The sequence below is a fragment of the Nestor notabilis genome, unplaced genomic scaffold (genome assembly GCF_000696875.1).
Source record: "Nestor notabilis isolate BGI_N333 unplaced genomic scaffold, ASM69687v1 scaffold4386, whole genome shotgun sequence".
NCBI classification, from domain to species: Eukaryota; Metazoa; Chordata; class Aves; order Psittaciformes; family Psittacidae; genus Nestor; species Nestor notabilis.
The window spans coordinates 3,006-23,636 of NW_009932210.1; the positions used below are offsets into that span (position 1 = coordinate 3,006).

Sequence of the window (20,631 nt, forward strand, 5' to 3'; positions counted from 1 at the left end):
AGCCACCATTATACCCCTTTACTTAGTCTGTGTGTTGAACAGTCAGCAGAAGGAGATGAATCGTGTCATCGGATGCATCTGCCATCTACTGATGGTGGTATGGGGAGCTATCAGGACACTGAGATGTCAGATGCAGTTGTCCCTACAACAGATGACGTATCGAATAGCTTTGCAAACTTGAGCTCTTCATTTTGTCCACGAGAAGTGATGCTGCTTCAGTTAACCTTGATCAAGATAATGGTTGCTAAAGCAGAGTCCCAGGAAATTGAGTTCAGTATGAGACAGAAGTACTGTGAAATCTTTGTCCTTCTTCTGAAGGAGACAAAAATTGACTCAAAATTGGTAAGCTTTAATAAACTTTTGAAAGATTTCTGTGAAAGGAGGAAAAAAATCAAAAAGGAGCGTGGCTTAGGTACTTTTTCTCTATGTGTTTGCAGATTTGTCTGCTCGGTAGTTGTGATCAGCTGTTATCTCACATGGCTTCAAAAAGTTTAGCATCTCTTGTGTATTTCCAGCTGAAGGAAGAGGTGAGTGTGGCATAACTTTTCACAGCTTAAAAAATGACTTAGTGGATACGTGCCCTCAAGTTGTTCCATTTGACTAGAGCCAAAATTGACACAAATGCAGTTGCTATGTGACTACTGTAAAATCTGAAAGTTATTCTAAAGAGGCTCCTATTGTAAGCAGATCTACAGACCAACATCAGAACTGCTCCTTTCCTCCATCCATTGCCTGCATGTCTGTTGTGCTTGAGCTTTGAGAGGCATCTGCAGCCTGCTGGACTCTCTTAATCCCCTTAAAATTTTGTTGAAGTGTGTCTTGCTCCAGTAACAGGAACAATATGAAGGTTATTGTTCAACCATAAGTGCATCTTAAGGGGCTTTGGGTTGTAAGTGATGGATAGGAAAGAGATACAATAAGTATTCCAAGAGAGTATTTCTCTCTTGGAATATTCTCTTTAAAGTTGCAGTACAGGTATTTAAAACCCCAGTAATCTAGACTATCGGTATTTTTACAGTTGCTTGGTATCTGTTGGGTATACAGTAGATAAAAATAGGTAATAACCTATTGAACATTAATCAAAAGCTTTTCTGTATTTTCGTATTTGAATATTCCAGTTACTTGAGGTTTGTGGGTTTTTTTTACTTGTTACGTATTTGGTGAATATATATTGTAGCCTCTGTAGTAGCATCTCTGAACGTATTTCTCTCAGAAATATGTGGTATTTCTTGCAAAGTTGTCTGTGAATATGAATTCAGATATGGTCTGTCTACAGTATTCTCTGATTTTGGGTAGGTCACAAGACATTAGGAGGTTTGGTTTTCCCTTTTTGGAAAATACGGATATTTCTATTGCATGTATGACTTCCTGCTGGTAAATAGAGGCCTTCAAATGCACTGGACAGATGTATTGTGTCTACATCTGTTTTGCCTATGCCTACATCTGAATCTTTCTAATATACAGCTTTAAATCATTGTTATGATTTTATGTACTTTGCATAGCAACCATAAAGCATCTGTGGTTGGTTTTTGAACGGGTTTTCACAGAACACGTTGAATGTCACCTGGCTCACATTCAGTTTGAAGACTCTTTCAGGATTCCCTGTGAACACCCGGGTAGCGCAATGTCTGTGGACTCTTACAACTGTTATCAAGGATATACTGAAAGATAAAGTTTTACCTAAAGCAGGTACCGTAGCGATTTGTGATGTTATCCCTGCATGAGTGCCCACTAGGTGGAGGAATGTTACTTGTAATCTCGTCTAGAGCAGCTGGAACACCTACGTTCTTTGTTACAAAGAAGGGGACAAAGTACTGTAAAAAATGCAGTGGTTTAAACATGCTGAAAAACTAAGACTAGTCACAGTTACCTGTTTTTTGCTAATCTGCTGATTTAGCTGACTCTGTTTCACTCCAACTCCATAATGTTGTTCTCATTGCTGTAGGTATTTTGAAGAAGTTGTTGGCTCCCCTTGATGCCGTACTGGAAGGATTTTATAATTCCATTCTGTTCCATCGCTTTGACAGTCACCACTATACTTCACCTTATTCTGAAGCTACAAACACTTTGGTCAGTTTCATAGATCTAGTTGAAGCACTTTTGGCTTCCAGAATTGAATTAGAACCACTCAGATGCCAGAGAATATTGTTTTTGAAAGTTTCTCATGTCCTGAATGTCATTAGCTCATCAGTTCACTATTTAATCAAGAAGAAGTTCATTTTGCTCCTTAAAAAATGTGTCCTTTACAAGCCTAGAGAAGATGCCAAAAGTGGATCACTCTTCTTCCAAACCCCATCTTTACATGAGGATATGCTTGCACTGAGTAATGCTGTCCTGCAGGTTGTGGATTTGACTTGGCTTAATCGGATCCCACTCAGTGAAAAGGCCAGCTACTTTGGAGGTAGTGAAGCTGCTCCTGGAGATGACACTCCAAGTGGTCCTGACCAAACTGTTCTCAGAGCCTTAAGTCTGGTTGTGCTTAAAGCACTGGAATTCAAGTTTCAGAACTCTGCTACAGAAGCTGAAATCAAAGGTAATAGCCTCTTTGCTTTGTTGAGCAGTAAGAGTTTTAAAGGTTTCAGATTTTGTAGTCGTAGCTTGTTAAGGCTGTAAATAGAATTCAGCTGAATTAGCGGTGGTGGTGGGAGGGAGGAGAGAGAAGACTCACCCAGGAAACACCTTATCACTGTGTTCTGCCTAGTTGTTTCCTTGCATTTTATCCTATCCTTAGCCCTGCAATATGGTGAGCCTGAAACAGCCGTATTTGGGGTTGAAAGCTTTTCTTGTTAAGAGCATGTGTTGATACCTGAAGTAGTTCAGTCAGCCTGGGAACACCAGGCTCTTCTCCAGGTGGAAGAGAGTCCATAGCACAAGCTTCTACTCTATTTGGGGTGGGGAACTAAAAGGAACTGCAGATAATACTCTCCTGTTCTCTAATGTGGAGATAGAACTTTTGAGTACCATTGTGTACTTCTCTTGATTGAAAGTACTGTGTTACAGTCGGATATACAATATAGTTGGAAAAAACAGCAGTAGCAGGAAAAGTAAAAATAATGAAGCTAATAAAGTAAGAGACAGGAAAATTATGGGACTTGATAGAATATAGTGGTTGTCTTCTTCACTCTAATAGGTTTAGTCCTTTGAATTAGTAGGTGTGAGACATATTTCTCATACCTGCTTACTTGTGTGTGTTTGTTCTACTGAATAGATGAATTAGATTAGTAGAAGAGCAGCCCTGACTGTGGTGCTGGGGCTATGCCAGGAGGCAGGCAGTGGGATGGCGAGGGAATGCTGCGTAACTTGTGTTCCTGACGGGAGAGGATGCATTGCTATGCCATACTGGTAGCCAGTTAGTAGTCTTCTCCTGTGCTGTAATGAAGTGGTGAGGTGAGGCTTTTTTTTGTCTGAGAGACAAATCAGGAATCTCAAATCATGATTCCCTGGAATCCCATCTTCCCACTTGTCTTTTTACCTCTGCGAGGCACGCGATGCACATCTGCTGCTGCTAAGCCGTGTGAATGTGGATGTGCAAATTCTGAGATCAAAGCAGCTTGCTGTCCCATGTTTACAGGCTTCATGGCAAAAATGGAAAGGCGGTTCTGAAGCAGTATTTCTAGTCAAATACATGTGAGAATGGGTGTTCCTTATTTTCAGCCAGTTGATGATGTGGCAAGAAGTAAAAAATAACTTGTATTTCTTTTAAAACAAGAATGAAACTTCACAGCAGTTTAAATATATTGAGGCATTTTAATACAAGTTCTGGATGTAAATGTTATTTTGCTTTTTATATTTCTACTTATGTAGCAAGCATAAAATCAATTTTTGTTTACCTGACTGTGGACTTCTGTAAGACAGTTCCTGCCACTTTTCCCAGATTTTGGGAGATGATGTATTTGTGGTGCCAGTTGCATTCTAAGAGTTTAAATATTTGTGCAGAATATTTTACTTACGATCCACCTTCCCAAAAATGTATAGACTGAGATTGTCTAAGAACAAGTGAATAGAAAAATGTAGGTTAAATCTATTTTAGATATCTGTGAAAATTCTTTCTCAAAGAAAATACTCCCCTTTCTTTTCCAGATTCATGACACAAGAATGCGTTCTTTAATTAGATTCAAATATTCCCAACTGTCAAGAGGAATTTCAAGTTGAAAGGAATGGTGCTTCTATTTTAGTGACGTTAAATTAAGTGGTTAAAACAAGCACCAAAATGCTTTAATATGGTAACTTCCCTTCTGGGAAGCTGCTTGATCTTATCTTTTTTTTATTAACATGAATTAAAGTGGCTCAACTTTAATTCATTTCAATTTTGAGGGTAATTTCCAGATAGCTTTGATTTATAGGGAAGAATTTCAGGCTGAATACTAACTATTTATAACAAAGATAATTAGCTGTTCTTATTAATTTCTAAGAAGAACAGCAAATCTTAAAGTCACATGTGAAGGAAATCCACATAATGATGGGGTAAGTAAAATTGGTTCCCACGTTGCAGGAAATTTTTCTCTTTTCTAAACATTGAATGTATGTTGTGTTACATGAAAAACTGGTACCTGATACCATGCTACCTAATAGATCATTAGTATTGAAGAGGGAAGTTTCTTGACTTAAAGGAAAGAGTCTGTCATATGAATACAAAGTTATTTTTATGAGTAGCTACTGCTCTAAATGGGATGAATTTTGAGGTGCTTTTCCCATCCAGGAGTGAAGTGCTTAGGGGGAGGGGGAAATGAAGATTTGCAGGGAAAATGCTGCTTATATGAATTCTTCCAGCAAGGATTTTAGACCATCTCAAGAAGGTACCTTTATCTTAAGCCTGTATGTACTTGAAAGCATGCATCATCCATGAGGAATGCATTTTATAATGAATATGACTATACTGCAGGCTTCTTACTTAGTCTTACTGTAGAAACAACAGTTTGTTCCCATCAACTATAGATGACTGCAGTTAATTTCTACAGTGAATCACGCTGCGGGGGGTTTGCTCCAGTCCTAACAAAACATGCCAGTTGTGGTGTTATTTCATATGGGAAGAACTACCTGAGATGACATCTCAGCAAAGTGCTCATATTGAATCATTACATCTGTGGCATTGACCTTGATTTCAGGTCACCTTTCATTAGTTTGTGATGTACCAATGAAGCTAGTGGGGAGCTAAAGGAAAGTATAAATCCCTGTGGTATGGGCACAATCACGTTTTTATAGGTTTCCTGATACGTGCAGATTTTTGGAGGTGTAATGTTCTTTACTCTGCAAGTTTAGGTGTGAAGGATTCACCCCGTTGTATCCAAAACTTTCTAGATCACCTCTGATTATTCTTCCTTGAACTTCAAGGAAATGAAGAATACTGTTAGATGAAAAAATTGTGTCCTTAAGTTTTACCTGTCTGGGGTGGGAGGATGGTATCTAATAAATAAATTAGTTTTAGGCAAGCTGCTTGCAATTGTTAACATTGTCATCTAAATTTTGGTATGTTTAGAGTTTAATAGAGTAGCCATTCACATTGAATTTAAGGTTAGATAACTGCTTATGGCTCTCTGCAAGATACTCCTTGATTACTTTGGTAGCAAGAACTAACCTATGCAATTTGATGCTGTATTAAATCAGTTGAGTGAAGGATTGATAAAAGCATTCATGAACTGTTATGCACTGTTAATTAAAAAAATTAAAAGTGTATGTTGTCTGGTAACAAGAAAAGTACAGCAAAATTCAAGGTTACTTCTCTTTTTCAGGAGACTTCCAGAATTTCATGTCCCAGCTGTTGGTATTCTGGAGGAATCATCTGAAGCCTTCCCCACAGTCTTGCCCAGTTGTACATCACTGTGAATGGCTCTCCTTGATTTTCATAGAGCAAGATGATGATATGTGGGAAGCTGCTAAAGCTTTATTACTCATTTATTTAAAATTTGATAGGTTAGTGTACCTTTTGTTTGACAGAACTATGAAGAATTGTAATTTAGTGAGGTTATTGTGATACATACAACATTTCCATTGATTACTTTTGAATAAAAAAAACCCTTATTTTTAATAAAGGCCAACCAAGGCCAGGTTGGACACAGGCTTGGAGCAACCTGCTCTAGGGAAGGTGCCCCTGCCTGTGGCAGGGGGTTGGACCTGGATGACCTTTAAGGTCCCTTCCAATCCAAATAATTCTGGGATTCTGTGATAATTTAAAAAAACCCAAACCCTGGGACACTGTCATAATGTGTGGTGTAAGAGCAGTTCATTTTGCTGATAATTTGAGAAAGTGTTTTGGATTAAAATGAGGGAGTTGTGCAACAGTTTCCTATTAAATACTTTATCATAGCCTGTAATTCAGAGTAATTGACTTCACAATCTAAAACAGTGGTTAGACACAGATAAAAGGCAAGACTCTTCTTTCAACACTGGGAGTTTGACAAGAATGGGATATTATAATTAAGGAGAACTCGGGGACTTCTGGCAAAGTAGCCCTGTAAGGACTGGACCCATGTTAATTCCTAGCTAGCTGATAAAAACTGTTGTTGCTAACCACTGACGTGTTCTTCATGAATTTGTCCCTGCTTCACTAAGGTTCAAATTACCATACAAGATACTATCCTAATTTATAAAAGCTCCCTTAAGCTTCAGATAGGAAGATATTTCAAGTAGTATCTTATATTTCTTTTTAGACACCAAAATAAAAGTAGGCCAGTGTGGAGCATCCCGGAAGTTAATCTGTGCTCAGGTTTTCAGAAGTATTAATGATTTGTGTCCTGTAACTTTATCCCAGAATGCATCCTAAGGAGGGGTGCTGCTTAAGAAAGTCTGTGTTCAGTGCTTTGCCTTCCTAAACTGTCTGCTCTCCCAGCCCCACCTGCCTTCATTCCCTCTCATTCTAATATAAAAACCTCTGGCTTGGTTTGTACTTTTTGACAAAACCAAAAAAGAGTAAGAAAACTATTTTCTGGACATACCTTTAAAAAAAAAAACCAAACAAAAAAAACCCTGTAAACTTTGATTGAATTTAATCCATTTCATGACTTACTTTTCAGGTTACGGCATGATCATGCTGATAACTTAAGCCAAAAAGAGGAGGAAACCTGGAACTTCCTTATGCATGCGAGTGGATGTAATCCTCACTGTATCTTTCTATTTTTTCTTGAAAAAATGGCCTTTGATTCCACAGTACTTCTAGATTTTTTGATTTCATCAGAAACTTGCTTTCTTGAGTACTTGGTGAGGTACTTAAAGCTTCTTAGGAAAGACTGGCATCAGTTTGTAGATGTCTGTAACCATTTTGATACCAAACATGGTGCTTTTCAATCATTTTCTTCTCTCAAGCCACCCCATCAAGAGAAACAAAGCTGTGAGACTGATGAGAGTTTGCAAAATGCTTGTTGTGAACCAGAACCACAGACTCTGGTATCTTTGGCTGTTTCTCACAATTACTTGGCGCTTACAACAGCGCAAGGTGATAATGAAGTTGTAGAGTCTAACCAGTCTAACTCCTTGATAGGCACTGATAGCACATCTCTGCTGGGTTCTCTTCAAAGCCTTGTTAACTATGACAGCTCAGAAGACTCTGAATTAGAATCAGATGGAAAAGACTGCTTGGTAAACACAAAGCAGGTGCCTTTAAATAATGAGGGTGAAATGGGGATAAGGGAAACTAGTTGCAGCTACATGGATGGTGAACGGAATACGCTCAAGGCTGAAGTGTTGCCTGTGAAACAAAAGCAATCTAATACCTCATCCAATTTGATGTGTATGGCATCCTTGGATAATGTCATTCCCCAAAGGATAATGCTTTATAAATCAACAAAATGTTTGGAAGAACTGCAGAAAGCTATTTCGAAGTTGCAGAGAAGGGATCTTTTCCCATATAATCCGTCTGCATTGTTGAAACTACTGAGCCACATTGAGCAGATCAGTAAGAACATGAATCCACAATAATCCAAAGAAGTTTTCTAGTGTTTTGGTTTGTTTTTTTTTTTTTTACCTAGTACACATGGAAATGTTTCCGTGAGCTGAATGATTTCTGAAGCTCATGCCTCTTGCACCTGGCAGTGTATTTAACCTGAAACAGGATAAACGTGTTGTTGGTTGACACCTTAAAAATCTACTGTTGCATTCAGTGTTATGATCCCTTACCTTAAGGTCCCAGGCTTATTCATGGTATGTATGTCAGTGTATGGTATCAAGAACTAATTGTTAGGTATTCAAAACTTGATAATAAATGACTACGTGAAAGCTTATCAACAATAGATCATACTTAAAGTATTGTCAATTATACTTAATGTCATTCTATATGAAGTCATCGCTAGATTGGTGGTGATTCATGGACTACAATGAAATGTTAATGTGATACTTGACTGCTTAGAGGTTGAGCTAAATAAAATATTTCAGCTGGGGACAGTTTTGGTGTTTATACTGTGTGTTCTGCATCAGTGCTTCGCTCTAAGTGGAGCATCTAAGTTCAGATGTGCTATTGCAATCATAATAATCCATGCCACACTTACTGGCTGAAGTGCTTAACTGATGTCTAGGATGTACTTTTTTTAGCTTTTAGTGTTTGCCTAATTTAATGATCAGTGTTATCATTTCACTGAAAATTTAATTTAGTTTTTATTAATATTTTATAATATATTCCTTTAATTAAAAGGAAAGGTAGATGTGAGACTATCTTGGATCATATATTGCCTGTTTATAGGACACTTTAATGGAATTTTATAGCTAAAATTAAGCTTAGGTAATGCAGAAGTGAAATTCCAGCAGAATTCCTCACTTCCATTATGTGTAGAGTATATATATTTAATTTTTTAAAATTGAAAACAGGTAACTAGACATTAAGTGTCTGCAGGATTTTGAATTCTTACATCTTTTATTAGATCTAATTTGAATAACCTGAAAAGTATCTAAGAATTTGCTTCGGGAGAGTTAGTTTGGAACAGGATCCAAACCAGTGAGCACACTTAGCAGGAAGCCACCTAATGGTACACTTTAATGTGCAGCTTACAGTGATCTTACAAGGGTTAGGCAGTGGGAAGGCGACGACAACAGGGACTACTGTAAAAATCTCAGACCTCATCAGAACTGTAAGCAGCAGTTTTCCCTTTAGGATCATCTCTTGAAGGTAAGTGCTCTTATTGTGATTGAGAGCCAAGTAAATTCTGTCTTCCTTTTAAAAAGCTGTTCAGTGTTAAAGTAGATAGTTGAGAAGAAAAGTCTCTGGAGCAGGTGACTCTGACTCCCAAATCTCAGTGACTATATTCTAGATTAGTTTTGAGCTCTGAACTAGTGAATCTATTGGGAGGGCAAGAAAACCAGGTGAAACTTGTTGGATACTTTAGCTGGAAATTACAGTGCTTTCCAGATACACTTGAATGGCATGACTTCTAGGATGGGAAGGTTTGAACCTTAGTCTTGCTTTTTCAGGATGACAGAACTTGGCAATTCTATAAAATGGCATGTAGATGTGAATATTCTCTGTGTGTGTAGTGCTTTGGTTTCTTCCTGAGAGGATTTCTGTGCATAGGAGTGGGTGAGAATATCAATGAGTGGAAACTTTTCCATTCATGCTTATATCTACTTTAATTAAAAACTAAACTCTGAGTAGTCCAGTGCAGAAGACTGCTCCCTTTCTCTTCACCATTTGAACTTGGTTATGCTCTACATGCCGAGTTGCTCGTTTCTGTCACTAAAATGCCTCTGGGTGTGTTCAAAGATGCAACTCTAGACAACTTGGTAACTTTTCAGTTCAAACATGGGAAGTGCCTTTGGCAAGGCAGTTGAGCAAGAGTTTCTCAAGAAAGCAATTTTAAACACAGGTAGGATTTCAGTGAAGTCCTTCCACTATCCTCACTTCTAATCTAGGCTGTGCTGACCAGTTTATTTTAACTAACTTAATTGTTTTCACTGAACTTAGTATCATTCAACAATTCTTGGTTTAGACTTTGCCAGCTTGGAAGTATTTAAATTACAACAGTATTTCTCAGACACTAAGATAAGCAGGGTGGGAAAAGTAGAATGGGGAGGTAATTTCCGTTTTGTTAAGTGCTGGCCTTGTTTGCCAGTGATTATTGCAACTATAAAACCTTTCTTGAAGTGAAAGTTTAGACATCTCAGAACAGCATGTAGAATTTAGCAAGAGGTGTAGGAGCCATAACTTTTGATTTCTGAATACAGCAAATCCAAAGGCAATCCAACTGCATTTAATTCTTACAGGCATGAAGTTGATTGCGTGCCTGGTTGGTTATTAGTAGTGATCATTCCCACATTTCACTTCTCAGCCATTGTTTTAATTCTCAGAAAGTTTTAGTGGTAAAAATGGGTAAATGTGGTTTGTATCTGCCAACTTACATACCTTAATATGTCGGTATTTTACCATTTATGAACTGTAGGACCTGAGACGGAGTAAAACTAATATGAGTCAACTTCTTTCATTACACTTGAGTGTGAGCAGTGAAGGTAGCTCATAGGTCTATGGCTATATTCAAAAAGTCTAGCACAAAGAAAACACCTTGCAGAAGAATTTGTGTTTTAAGCCATTGGTAAGTACATAAGATGGGGTGGTTTGGGTTTGTTTGGTTTTTGTTGGGGTTTTTTGGCTTGTTTTTACTATCTAAAAGTAAAGGCAGAGCTGTAATTTCATTTGCTAGAGCAGATTAACTCAGCTCCAGAACCTATTACCAGTGTTAAATTAGAACTTAAGAAGTAGGTCAGTTAGTACTAGGAGTATGATGTGCCTTACCTTTTGATATTGATATCCAACTTTTCTTGTGTTGTTTCAAAGCAAGGCACAGAACAAAGCAGGTGACCTATCTGGAGACAGTTTTCTATCCAAGGACTTATCCTGAAACATCCACAGTCTCCCTTTATGTCTGTGCAATTGTTTTGAGGAGTTTACCTTCAACATCAATAAAATAAGTGATTTTAATGAGGTAAGCAGTTAGCACTAGAAGTTGCATACAGGATGTGCTTTTTAGAAAGAGTATTTTTGAACTTTGTAGAGCTTGATTGCAATTACAGCTGAATCCAGGTGCTTCCATGCTTGTGGTTCTTCAAACTGGATTTCCTTTAATAATTTTGACTGCTTTCCATTCTAGTTTTAAGACTTGTATTACATGTTTTAATCCTGTAATACAAGAATAGAAACCAACCTTGAGAATTTCTGTGCTTACGATACTCTTGTAAAGCTGGGAATAAGGAGCCTTGGTTGGTCTCTGGTTTATCACTGCAAGATAAAGCATTGTCTGTACTCTTCCAAAGTCAATCTGGGATAGTGTCTGAAGTCAGTATCAAGTATTAATCCCAGCTTTTCAATGTCAGTAGGAGTGGAAATACTGTGGTCATTCCAATTTTACTTCTGTGTATTTTCCCTTAAAGAGTTGTCCATATGAATTCATAAATTCCAGTATTTTGTACAACTCTTTTAGGCTACCTGGTTCACTCTGGAATCTTGTTAGAAGCCACTTGTGTATGTCAGAATGGATGACAGGCTGTCTTTTACTATCACTAGCTGTACAAAACAGCGTGTACTGATTAAGTAAGATTTGTTGTCAAAGGACAAAATCCTGTGTGCTTACTTCTACATCCACAATATTCATCCTGTGCTTGCTGGCTTTATCTTCAAATGTAATCTGCCAGAGTTTGTCAGCTCTTAGAGTAAAATTGTTACTACAGACCTTTTATAGCTGTTTCATGTAGGGATTTAAGTGAAACAGAAATTAATGCTTTCTGGAAACTAAACTCCAGTACTTGGCTTCCTTGATAGTATTTACATTCTTTAAGAAACTCATGTATGAAATGGTGTTCTCTTTCTGCTGACACCACTTACAGCTGCTGTGATAATTAGGCAAAGCTCCATTATGCAGCAAATGTAGAACTCAACCATTTTTCTCTTTGAATAATTTATCTCCTGAAAGGAGAATCTAGTACTTGGTCATCTTCAACAGAATATTGGTCCCTCCAAAGGAGTCTCTCTTCACCTAAGCTAAAAATACTGCCCAGTATGATGAGTATAATGTCAGTGTTTTCTGTAATATCCAGTTATGAGCTGATGCAGAGGGAGAATTCCTGGCTGGGAAGAATCAAAGGGATTGTCTTTCAGTTTCACCAGGCTAATGCTCCTATCTTGCAATTGTGTTCTCTGTGGATGGGTAAAGATTGATGCTCTGAGAGTCTTCTAGTGGTGTAATCAAGCAACATTTGCATTTGTCTTATGTGTGAATTTTCCAAATTGTTGAGGTTTGTTTTCGTGCAGTTGTTAAACCAGTGCTTCCAGCCCCAAGGATCAACAAGGCATCTCTCTTTTTTTTAATCCTGTATTATTTGGACTGTTGGAAAGGAAGTAAAAAACTTTTAATTAATTGATTGGGTTTATTGTTAAATCTCTAGTGTTGCTGCCAGAAGATTTTGGGTATCAGTCTCATGACTATCTGAAGATAGTCATAGCACACAGGAGTGTTGTATGAGTGGATTAGCGGTGCTGTATTTGGAGTGGAAAGGGTGAACTAGAAAAGTCAATCCTTAGACACAGTTGTGCTTGCTAAGATTTTGGGAGTAGCATGCTACTTTTAACACACTGCTTGCTATCAGTGGGAGCAACCAAAGTTACTCTTCATATAAATTCACCTTTTCAAATGTATTAGAACATATTTAGTGAAAGTACTTCTTATAGATATGCAGTTAAATTTAATTGTTATAGTGTTTCTGCTTACTAGAAAGGTGAGTTTGACAAGTATGGACAAGCTGATGCTGAGTTAAGGGGAAAGAAAAGAATCTTCTCACCTAGGATAATTTAAAAACAAATCAAACTGGAATTTTGCATAAAGAATGCTGACCAGACTGTGAAGAGAGGAGTTCTTCACTGCACCACATACATCTCTGTGCCTCTGGATGTGTGAGCATTCTTACTTGCTGCCCTGGAGGCTTATTGATACACTGGATGTTCAGTGTTTAAATGGAATGCACCCAGGAGTTTAATGACTTGAAAGAGAGCTTGATTGTGATATTTATGTCCCTCAGTAGTTACATGTGTGAGAGAAATTGGTTAGAAGGCAGTCCCCAGGTAGTGCCAATGTCTTTTCCTGGAGCCTTTTCCCTAAGGCATATTTGAAGCTGTTAATACCCCTGTTCTCTGCATTTCAGTGAAGTGTTAGCAGCTTGGCTCAGCACTGGTGTGTGTTCCTTCACTTCTTTCCACTGTCTTTATCCTTCCAGTATTACTACTGACATCCCTTTTTTATGCAGTTGTCATCTGCCTTCTTGTTATTAAGGCCCAGATTCTCAAAGAACTGAGTTGTCTAATTCTCATTAAATTCAAAAGAACCAGGTTCTGAAACAATAATTTAAAAAGACTTAAGCATATTGAAGATTTCAGCCTATGTGTTCACATTGTGTGTTCTTGATTTAGCCCTGCAGTGGCATTCATGTATGATAAGTATTTATTACCTTAATGCTTGCTCCGTTCAAACTCAGGTGTTTAGCCTTCAATTATGACAGATGGCATTATTAATCCTCTCCCATACAGGAGGAGATTAAGTAAGATTATGAATCAGGTCATACTTCCTAGTAAGAAAGGTATTGAGAAGAAAGCTTTTCAAGAGATTGTAAATGGACTTCTTCATCCCTTTTATGTAGGGGAAGGTTGCTGCATTAGCAGAAGATACAAATTCAGGTGAAGAAGAGGACCTTAGCCCTGCAGATTGTAAGATTATGAATTATGTATTGATGTCCTTGAACATGTGACTTGGAATGATTAATATTCAGTTGTTTGTTGATTCTTGAGGAGCAGAAAGTATAGGAATATCAAACTTTCTTACCTTAATCTTGAAGGATGCTAGGTGGCAAGCAGATGGGTTTCACTGGTGGTGAAAAGAGAATTCAGAGTCCAAATTATTCCTATTATTATATCAAATTCCTGTTTTGTGTATACATATGACTGAGATTTGATTAACTGCCATTGAGGTAGAATCATTTCGCAAAAATGACCAGGTACTAATACAATGTTCAGAACATTTATCTGTCGGCTCCCTGGAGGAATTTAATTTCATTTTATTTTACAGCAGAAACCAAACCAAACCCTTACGTTTTGGGGTTTCTTGTTTTGTCTGGTGGGGAATATGAGTTGGGATTTGGTTGTTTTTTCCCCTGCAAGTGCCATCCTACACAGCAGCTCTGATTCTGGAAGTCTAAGGTTTAATACAGCCTTGAAGATTTGCCAAGAGGGTTTCCTCTCCTGAGAAATTAACTACTACTATAATCTTTCTTGTGTAACTGCTTAAAGCTCAGGTGAAAGCTCTTATCCAATGTGTAGATTCACTGTAATTTGATATATGTATTTGTCTGGAAAATGGAAGGAAGTAAATTTTGTGAAGTTTTCTTGGTTTGTTCTAATAGTTTTTTCCCCACTGAAAACTTGTACATAATTTCCAGTGATATGTGAAATAATTCTTCGGGTCAAATACATGCTCCATTATCTAGTTACATTTAACTGTTGTTTGACTGAGTAAGTGCTATGCTGCAAGTAAGGGGTAGTAACACATAGGTTTTTGTTTCTTTTTTTTTTTTCAGTGAGATGTACAGGCTGAGGTGCTTTTGGTTTTCTTTTTTGCAGCATTCAAATTTAAGTTCCCTGAAGGATAAAGTCCTATGAAATTGCAGCAATAATTGAAAGGTCAGTGGGCAGCTTTAATCAAGAGGGTATGGTTAGCTTAGCATTTACCATGCAATATCTTTAATCTTGTAATAGATTCCTACATAGGTGGTGAGGATACCTAATGAATGCTCCTCAGAAAGTATGTAAAAACATGTTGTCCCACTTTTCTGTAGCAGCCCCACGTTTGCTCCAGTCAAACAAATGTGCTTTTTGTAATCTAGTGTAACAGTGAAGAAATCGTGGATTGAGGCATAAGAAAGGTGTTTCTGCCAATTACCTGCTACATTACTGGCACTATTAGCCAAGTGATATATGAATCAGCTTGCTCTAGGCTTTCCTAATTGGCAAAGTGTTCCTAAATGTTCTGCTGAGTTTGTACTCGTGGTTCAGATGTGGGAAAGCATGGAGATAATTTAAAGCAACAGCAAAGCCGTAATACTACCTTTCTGGAATAATCCTTCATGTTTAATATTGCTTTGGTGCATCAGTTTATTGAGTACCACTCCCGGTTTTATGGAAGGGCTGAAGGCTTGCCATAGCTGCAAAATAGAATGCCTCAAAATCGAAAAAAGAGAAAAAGTGGCTGCCTGAATGAAACCAAACCTTCCTCTGAAGGGAGGTGAATGAGCAGGATCCACATATTGCCTGGGTCACATCTTCTTTTATTGCAGTCTTTCAGATAGTGACGAAAGGTTCAATATACTCAAAAGGAGCGTTGGAAAATAAGGCTGGGAGAGGACCTTTCCACTGGTGTTTCCAGAGATACCATCTGTGGTTTGGGAAGTCTGTGAGCCCCAAACTACTGAAGGTGGGGGGTATCATCAGTTACTATTTTGTTTGTACTATGTTCTTGCACTCTTCTGTAGCCATCTACTGTGACCTTCCTTCACAGACAGTGTGCTGGGCGAGGCAAGCCTTTAGTTCAACTTTGACATGTCTGTTCCTATTTCTTGGTTTGCTGTTTGCTGACTGCAAGCAGGAAGAAAGGGCTAATGAGAGGTTCTCTGCTCTTGGCTTGTCAGTGAGGTTCTCTCCTTCCTTTTGAACAACATCAAGGTGTTCTGTCCACCAGAATACTAAGTAATGTCCATGCTTCTGAAGGCTGTTACTATTTGAAACTGGGGAGAGCTGCTGAGGAATGATTTACAGCCTTACTCCTTAGTCACTGGACTTAACTAAATGATCAGGTAGGGTTAAGGAAAACAGACATGTTTGTGTGGCATCTCTAACCAAACATGCACTTAGTGTTTGTTTCCCTCTGCTTTAGGACTTTTTTTGAAATCCCACTTTTCATCTTCTGAGGATCTGAAACACTGTCTGTAAAACATTTAGTTGATTGAGGCTGGAAGTGCTCCCGAGGCTGGCCAATAGAAGCAGAAACCTTTCTCTAACTTTATTTGAAAACCCGTACTTCATTTAATAATGCATCTAAAAATGTCAGTGTCAAGTGATGCATTTGGCCTTTCCTGTGGTGCACCATCAGCAGGCGCAGCATCCTCCTGTGTGTGGAGAGCAATGGGAGTTGAGATGAATTCTCATCATGCAACCAGGTACCATGTGACCTCAAAGATTTCTCCATCTGCTGTGTTGAAACAAGCACAGGGAAGGCGCCCGGTGTTACTACTCCCGAGTTTCACCGGGTAGCTCCATCTGACATCAGGATTGCCTTCAGTCAGAAATCTTGACGTGCAGCTTTGCTGGGTGGGTCTCTGAAGAATTTGAAAGGGTTTTGTAGATAGGGCGTGTTTACCTTTGTCAAAGTAGTGAGTGTAATGCCTCTTCCCTGCTAATGTGCTTATGTTCTCTTGGACAGCAACATCATAAAGGTAGGAATTCCTTTTTCTTTCCTTTTTTTCTGTTCCAGGGTGGGTTTTTTTCCCCTCCTCCCTACATCTCATTCATGGTTGGCATTGTTAACATGTGCTGGTCTAACACTGCCTGTTCTGTAAGGGAAGATTAGAGTGACTATTGTGATAGTCTTCAGATAAAGAGTAGAATAGGTCCTAATGAGATTTTATATGTTGCCACTAAGTGTTCCAACCTGTGAGAACTGCTTTTTATTTTAGAGAGAAGTAGTACAGGTTACAGGAGTAGTTTTGCTCTTGTTCTTCTTGTATCATTATTCTATTAAGTGCTTGTAAGAGCACTGCTTTCTGAACTGGAAGGGAGGAAAATTTATTAACAGGAGAAATAATGTTAGTTAATGATGTAAATGTGATTAAAAAACCCCAACACTTTTGCATTTAAATAGCTTGGAAAAGCTAATTCTGATTTTGTTCTAAATGCTAAGAAAAAACGTCCTGTAAGAAATTAGGTCTAGCAAGTTTTTTATAAGACTTACCTGTGGAAGATCAGAAGAAGCTAGTGCTATAAATAACACATTTAAACAAGCTGCCAGACAGGGTTCTTTGATAGTAATGCTGTAACATTCAGATGGAGGAACCCTGTTCATGTTTCCTTTCATTTTTTGTACTGTATGCCTATTTTTAGCTAGCTTCCTAGCTTAGGTCATGTCTTCAGCTGGGCTGCTACTGTTGATGAAGAGGCTATGCTGGTTCTTTAGCTGAAGATCTCTCTCTTACATTTGTTAGGACATGAAAAGGCTGCCAAACAGTAGCTGAAATAATGAAATACCAGTTCTGTTCTGGCTCCTCCTCTGGTTGGCTTTGTGGGTGGAGGATGTCTGGGCAGGTTAAACTGCAAAGGACGGGATAACCAACAGGAGGAGAAGGGAGAACAGTGGAGCACAGCAGACTTAGTTGGATTGCTGGTTCAGGGTGGTGGAGAGGTCATTAAAGTCAATGTAGAAGCTTAAGCCACTGTGTATACGTGAGCTGAAGACTCTGGGGAAGCTGCAAATAGGACAATTTTCCAGAGTACGAATGCACCAGCCCTGTCCCTTTCATCACCTCCCAAGGGCCAATTTAAAACCTTGAGTCATGTGCAGGTGGAGAAGCCAACAAACTTTGCCTCTGCATCCTCAGGTCCTCCCTCTAGTTCCTTACTATTCTGCTGTCTTCATGTGGTTTGTGGTAGTTGTACTTCTCATAATGTGCTTATCCTGGCCACTGTGTATCCAAATGCTGCTCAGTTCTTCTCTGCCCTTAACACTTACCTTAAATAAGTGACCAAAAAGGCTCACAACGCTGGTAAAATCTCCATTAAATAGCTTAGCATTTTAAGTTAGACTTCAACATTTTTATTTAAAAAAACAGGTAACCTGCAAAAGTTATCATTTCTGCATCTTTTCCCAGTAGTAACAATTTGAAGAAAAATTTCATACTTACATTCTGACAAGTGTTACTAATAGGTTCTTGAAGCAACTGGTGTTGTCCATCTATTAAGAAACTATAGTTTGGATAGGCCATTTTTTTGTTTTCCTCCAAAAACCTATTTTTTATCTCAAAATTATTGCAGATACTTGCGTTATTTCACAGTTCTTTATCCACCTCTCTCAATGTCACAGATTTTTAAAGCTTCAAAGCACTGTAACTGTACCATGTGAGAACTGTATTTCACTTTCCTCAGCTGCCTGTGATCAGCTAAAACCATTTTAGCTGCTTAAAAATGATTTACCTTTAAATAGAGAGAGCATGGTAACTTCAACCCACAAAATGAATGATTTCAAACAGGTCTTGCTCTCTGTTTCCCCCCCAGAGAACAGGAGAATATATAAAACTCACTTGCCACCTTAATTGAGATTTATTCAAAGTGCTATTTCAGCCTGCTACAATATAGTACCCAAGTTACAAGGTAATGTGATAGAATAGTAAAAGAGTAAAATACTCTAATTGCCCTATAACCAGGCACTTAAACTGTTTACAGTTGAGATTTGCACAAGCTGGGGAGTAAATCTGAAGTTAAAGGTCTCAAAGCAATCTTAACTCAGCTGGTTTATGTGGATGGAGTATTTCAGTCTTTCATCATAAGAACCTCGAAGTTCAACAGCTCTTTTATTCTGTGTTGCCACTGGTTGTGTGTGTAGGCTTGGTAAGATGCCATTCACACTGTGGCTTGGGTTCTGCAGATTTCAACTGAATCGTGTTCTCGCTTTTGGACAGGCAAGATGCAACATGATGGTAGCATCAATCCAATATCCTTCACTCAGTTCTTTCCTCCACAAACCATGGCTCAAACCCTTTATGCCAGTTAGATGCAAAATGCTGCTCAACCAAATGCAAAAAGCAAGTGCCTAGAAGCAGGAGCAAGTGATGTCTTCAACGGGCAGATACCTACAGATAACAACTGATTCCTGAATAAATGGGTTTGTGTGGAAGGAAACAGTGCAGGGCAGGGTTGCTGTGACTGCCTTAGGGACTAATAATTCTTTAGCATAAAAAATTCAGTGGAGAAGTTTATCTGGTGTCACATCCTGCGAGTTCCCAAACTTTTAAGTATGTCCAGAAGATGGATAAAGCAGCAGTTGTACACTGGAGAGGCGATATGGCACAGTATAACTGCAACAGAGATACTAAACCATTCACAAGTTGGGGTCTGTACATGGTGGGGGGTTGGATTTTACTAAAACTCACTTTTCTGTTGTATTGGGATTTTTTTTAAAGGTGTCTCTCAGGTAATGCTGCTGCTCTCCTCAGGAGGAGGAAGGTTCTATACCTTTAGCAACAAAATGAGAGTCCCATATTTTTCACCTGTCTCATGATGGTGATTGTAGTTGGGATTCTTTAAATAATGTGATATCTGTTTTTAGCAGATCACAAATCTCCTGCTTAAACTTGCGTGTTAACTGTTGCATATATTGCTAAGTCTTAAGCAAAACCAAAACCTGTGATATGGTGGATCTGATCCTTATTTCCTCTTTTAAACCACTTCAGTTTAACATTGATGGTTAACAGCCTGGAATGGCTTTCCTATCTCTTCTGATATCTGGGAGACTTGATTTTTCCAACAGTTGCTGCACCAGCTTTACCAGTTCTACCAAGTGATGAAAGAAATAGGAGAATTGTGTTATTCTTGCTTTCCCCTGATTTCATTCTTTCCCTGTCACACTGGAGTCACACTGAGTAGATCGTCGAGTAAGATGCTTAGAGAAATTCAGGTTTCTCTCACTTGCATGTTTGTGTTAGTGATCCATTGGGTTTTCTAATCAGTAAATAAGGACAGGAAATCCTCTGGACACATCCTTCACACCTGGCTGTCACCTTCTCTTAGTCCTAGTTTTGGAAATGCAGTTTTTGCATGCAAGCGCTTTTGTGCAGAGAACACAATCAAAGCTTTGGCTCCGTTTCTTTTTATTCATTCCCCAGATTGCAGCAGCCAGAAATTCTGCTTCAAAGCAGCTCCTGAATTTGTTTTTCAGAATGTAGCTGTGTAGGTTTTGTCAAACCCAAACTTGCCCTTTTTTGCTGAACAGCATTAAAAATATGAGTTGGTTTTTTTTTTTTAATTAAGTATATCAAGGATCCAAGGAACAGAGGTTTGAAAGAAACTTCACATTGGTACTTCCCAGCTGTGTAGGCTTTCCTTTAATCATGAAGGATGCAGTTCCTGAAGTAATCATTCCTGATTTTCCTGTTTTAAAGTAGCCCATTTAAAATTAGATTAGGCAACAGAGGTGATCCTTCCTTAGCAAGGAGGAGATTTCTTTACTTGGGAGTGTTGAATTTCCAAGATGCAGGGGAACTGTCCAGGTTTCTAAGGTACCCATATTTTATTCTCAGACTGACTTTCAGGCCCTGCAGGACAAGGGCAATGATTCCAGTTTTGTCAGTGAAAATAATATTGGTGGTACTGGTGTAAGGATAGGAATTTGGGAAGAAGCAGAGGGGGTTTCACCCTCAGGTGGGTAAAATACGGGTCACTCGGCTGGGGTGATTTAAAACCTTCTTTCTTTGTGCTGTAAAGAAGGAAGTTCTGAGCTCAGAACTCTTAGCAATAGGAGGTTCAGGCTGGGTAGGCTTTCAGTGTTCTTGTTAGAGCTGGTTCCAAACCAGGACAAGCTGAGCCTTTGCATCCGCTGCCCATTCTCTGGAAGTTGTGTGTGGGAGCAGAGAGTA

General features: G+C 38.6%; 2 protein-coding genes across 2 annotated transcripts in view; both read left to right on the forward strand.

Annotated features, from left to right (window-relative positions):
- LINS (lines homolog (Drosophila)) overlaps positions 1 to 7,911 on the forward strand; it is a 7,993-nt gene extending 82 nt beyond the window's left edge. The window contains 6 exon segments of the mRNA XM_010016249.1: positions 1 to 342; positions 438 to 527; positions 1,548 to 1,689; positions 1,946 to 2,533; positions 5,730 to 5,910; positions 7,011 to 7,911. The exon segment at positions 1 to 342 is cut by the window's left edge and continues 30 nt beyond it. Coding sequence (XP_010014551.1) covers positions 1 to 342; positions 438 to 527; positions 1,548 to 1,689; positions 1,946 to 2,533; positions 5,730 to 5,910; positions 7,011 to 7,911 — 2,244 coding nt within the window.
- Positions 7,912 to 16,414: 8,503 nt separating this feature from the next.
- Positions 16,415 to 20,631, forward strand: part of CERS3 (ceramide synthase 3) — a 37,253-nt gene continuing 33,036 nt past the window's right edge. Inside the window, 1 exon segment of the mRNA XM_010016250.1 lies at positions 16,415 to 16,443. Within this exon segment, the coding sequence (XP_010014552.1) occupies positions 16,415 to 16,443 (29 nt within the window).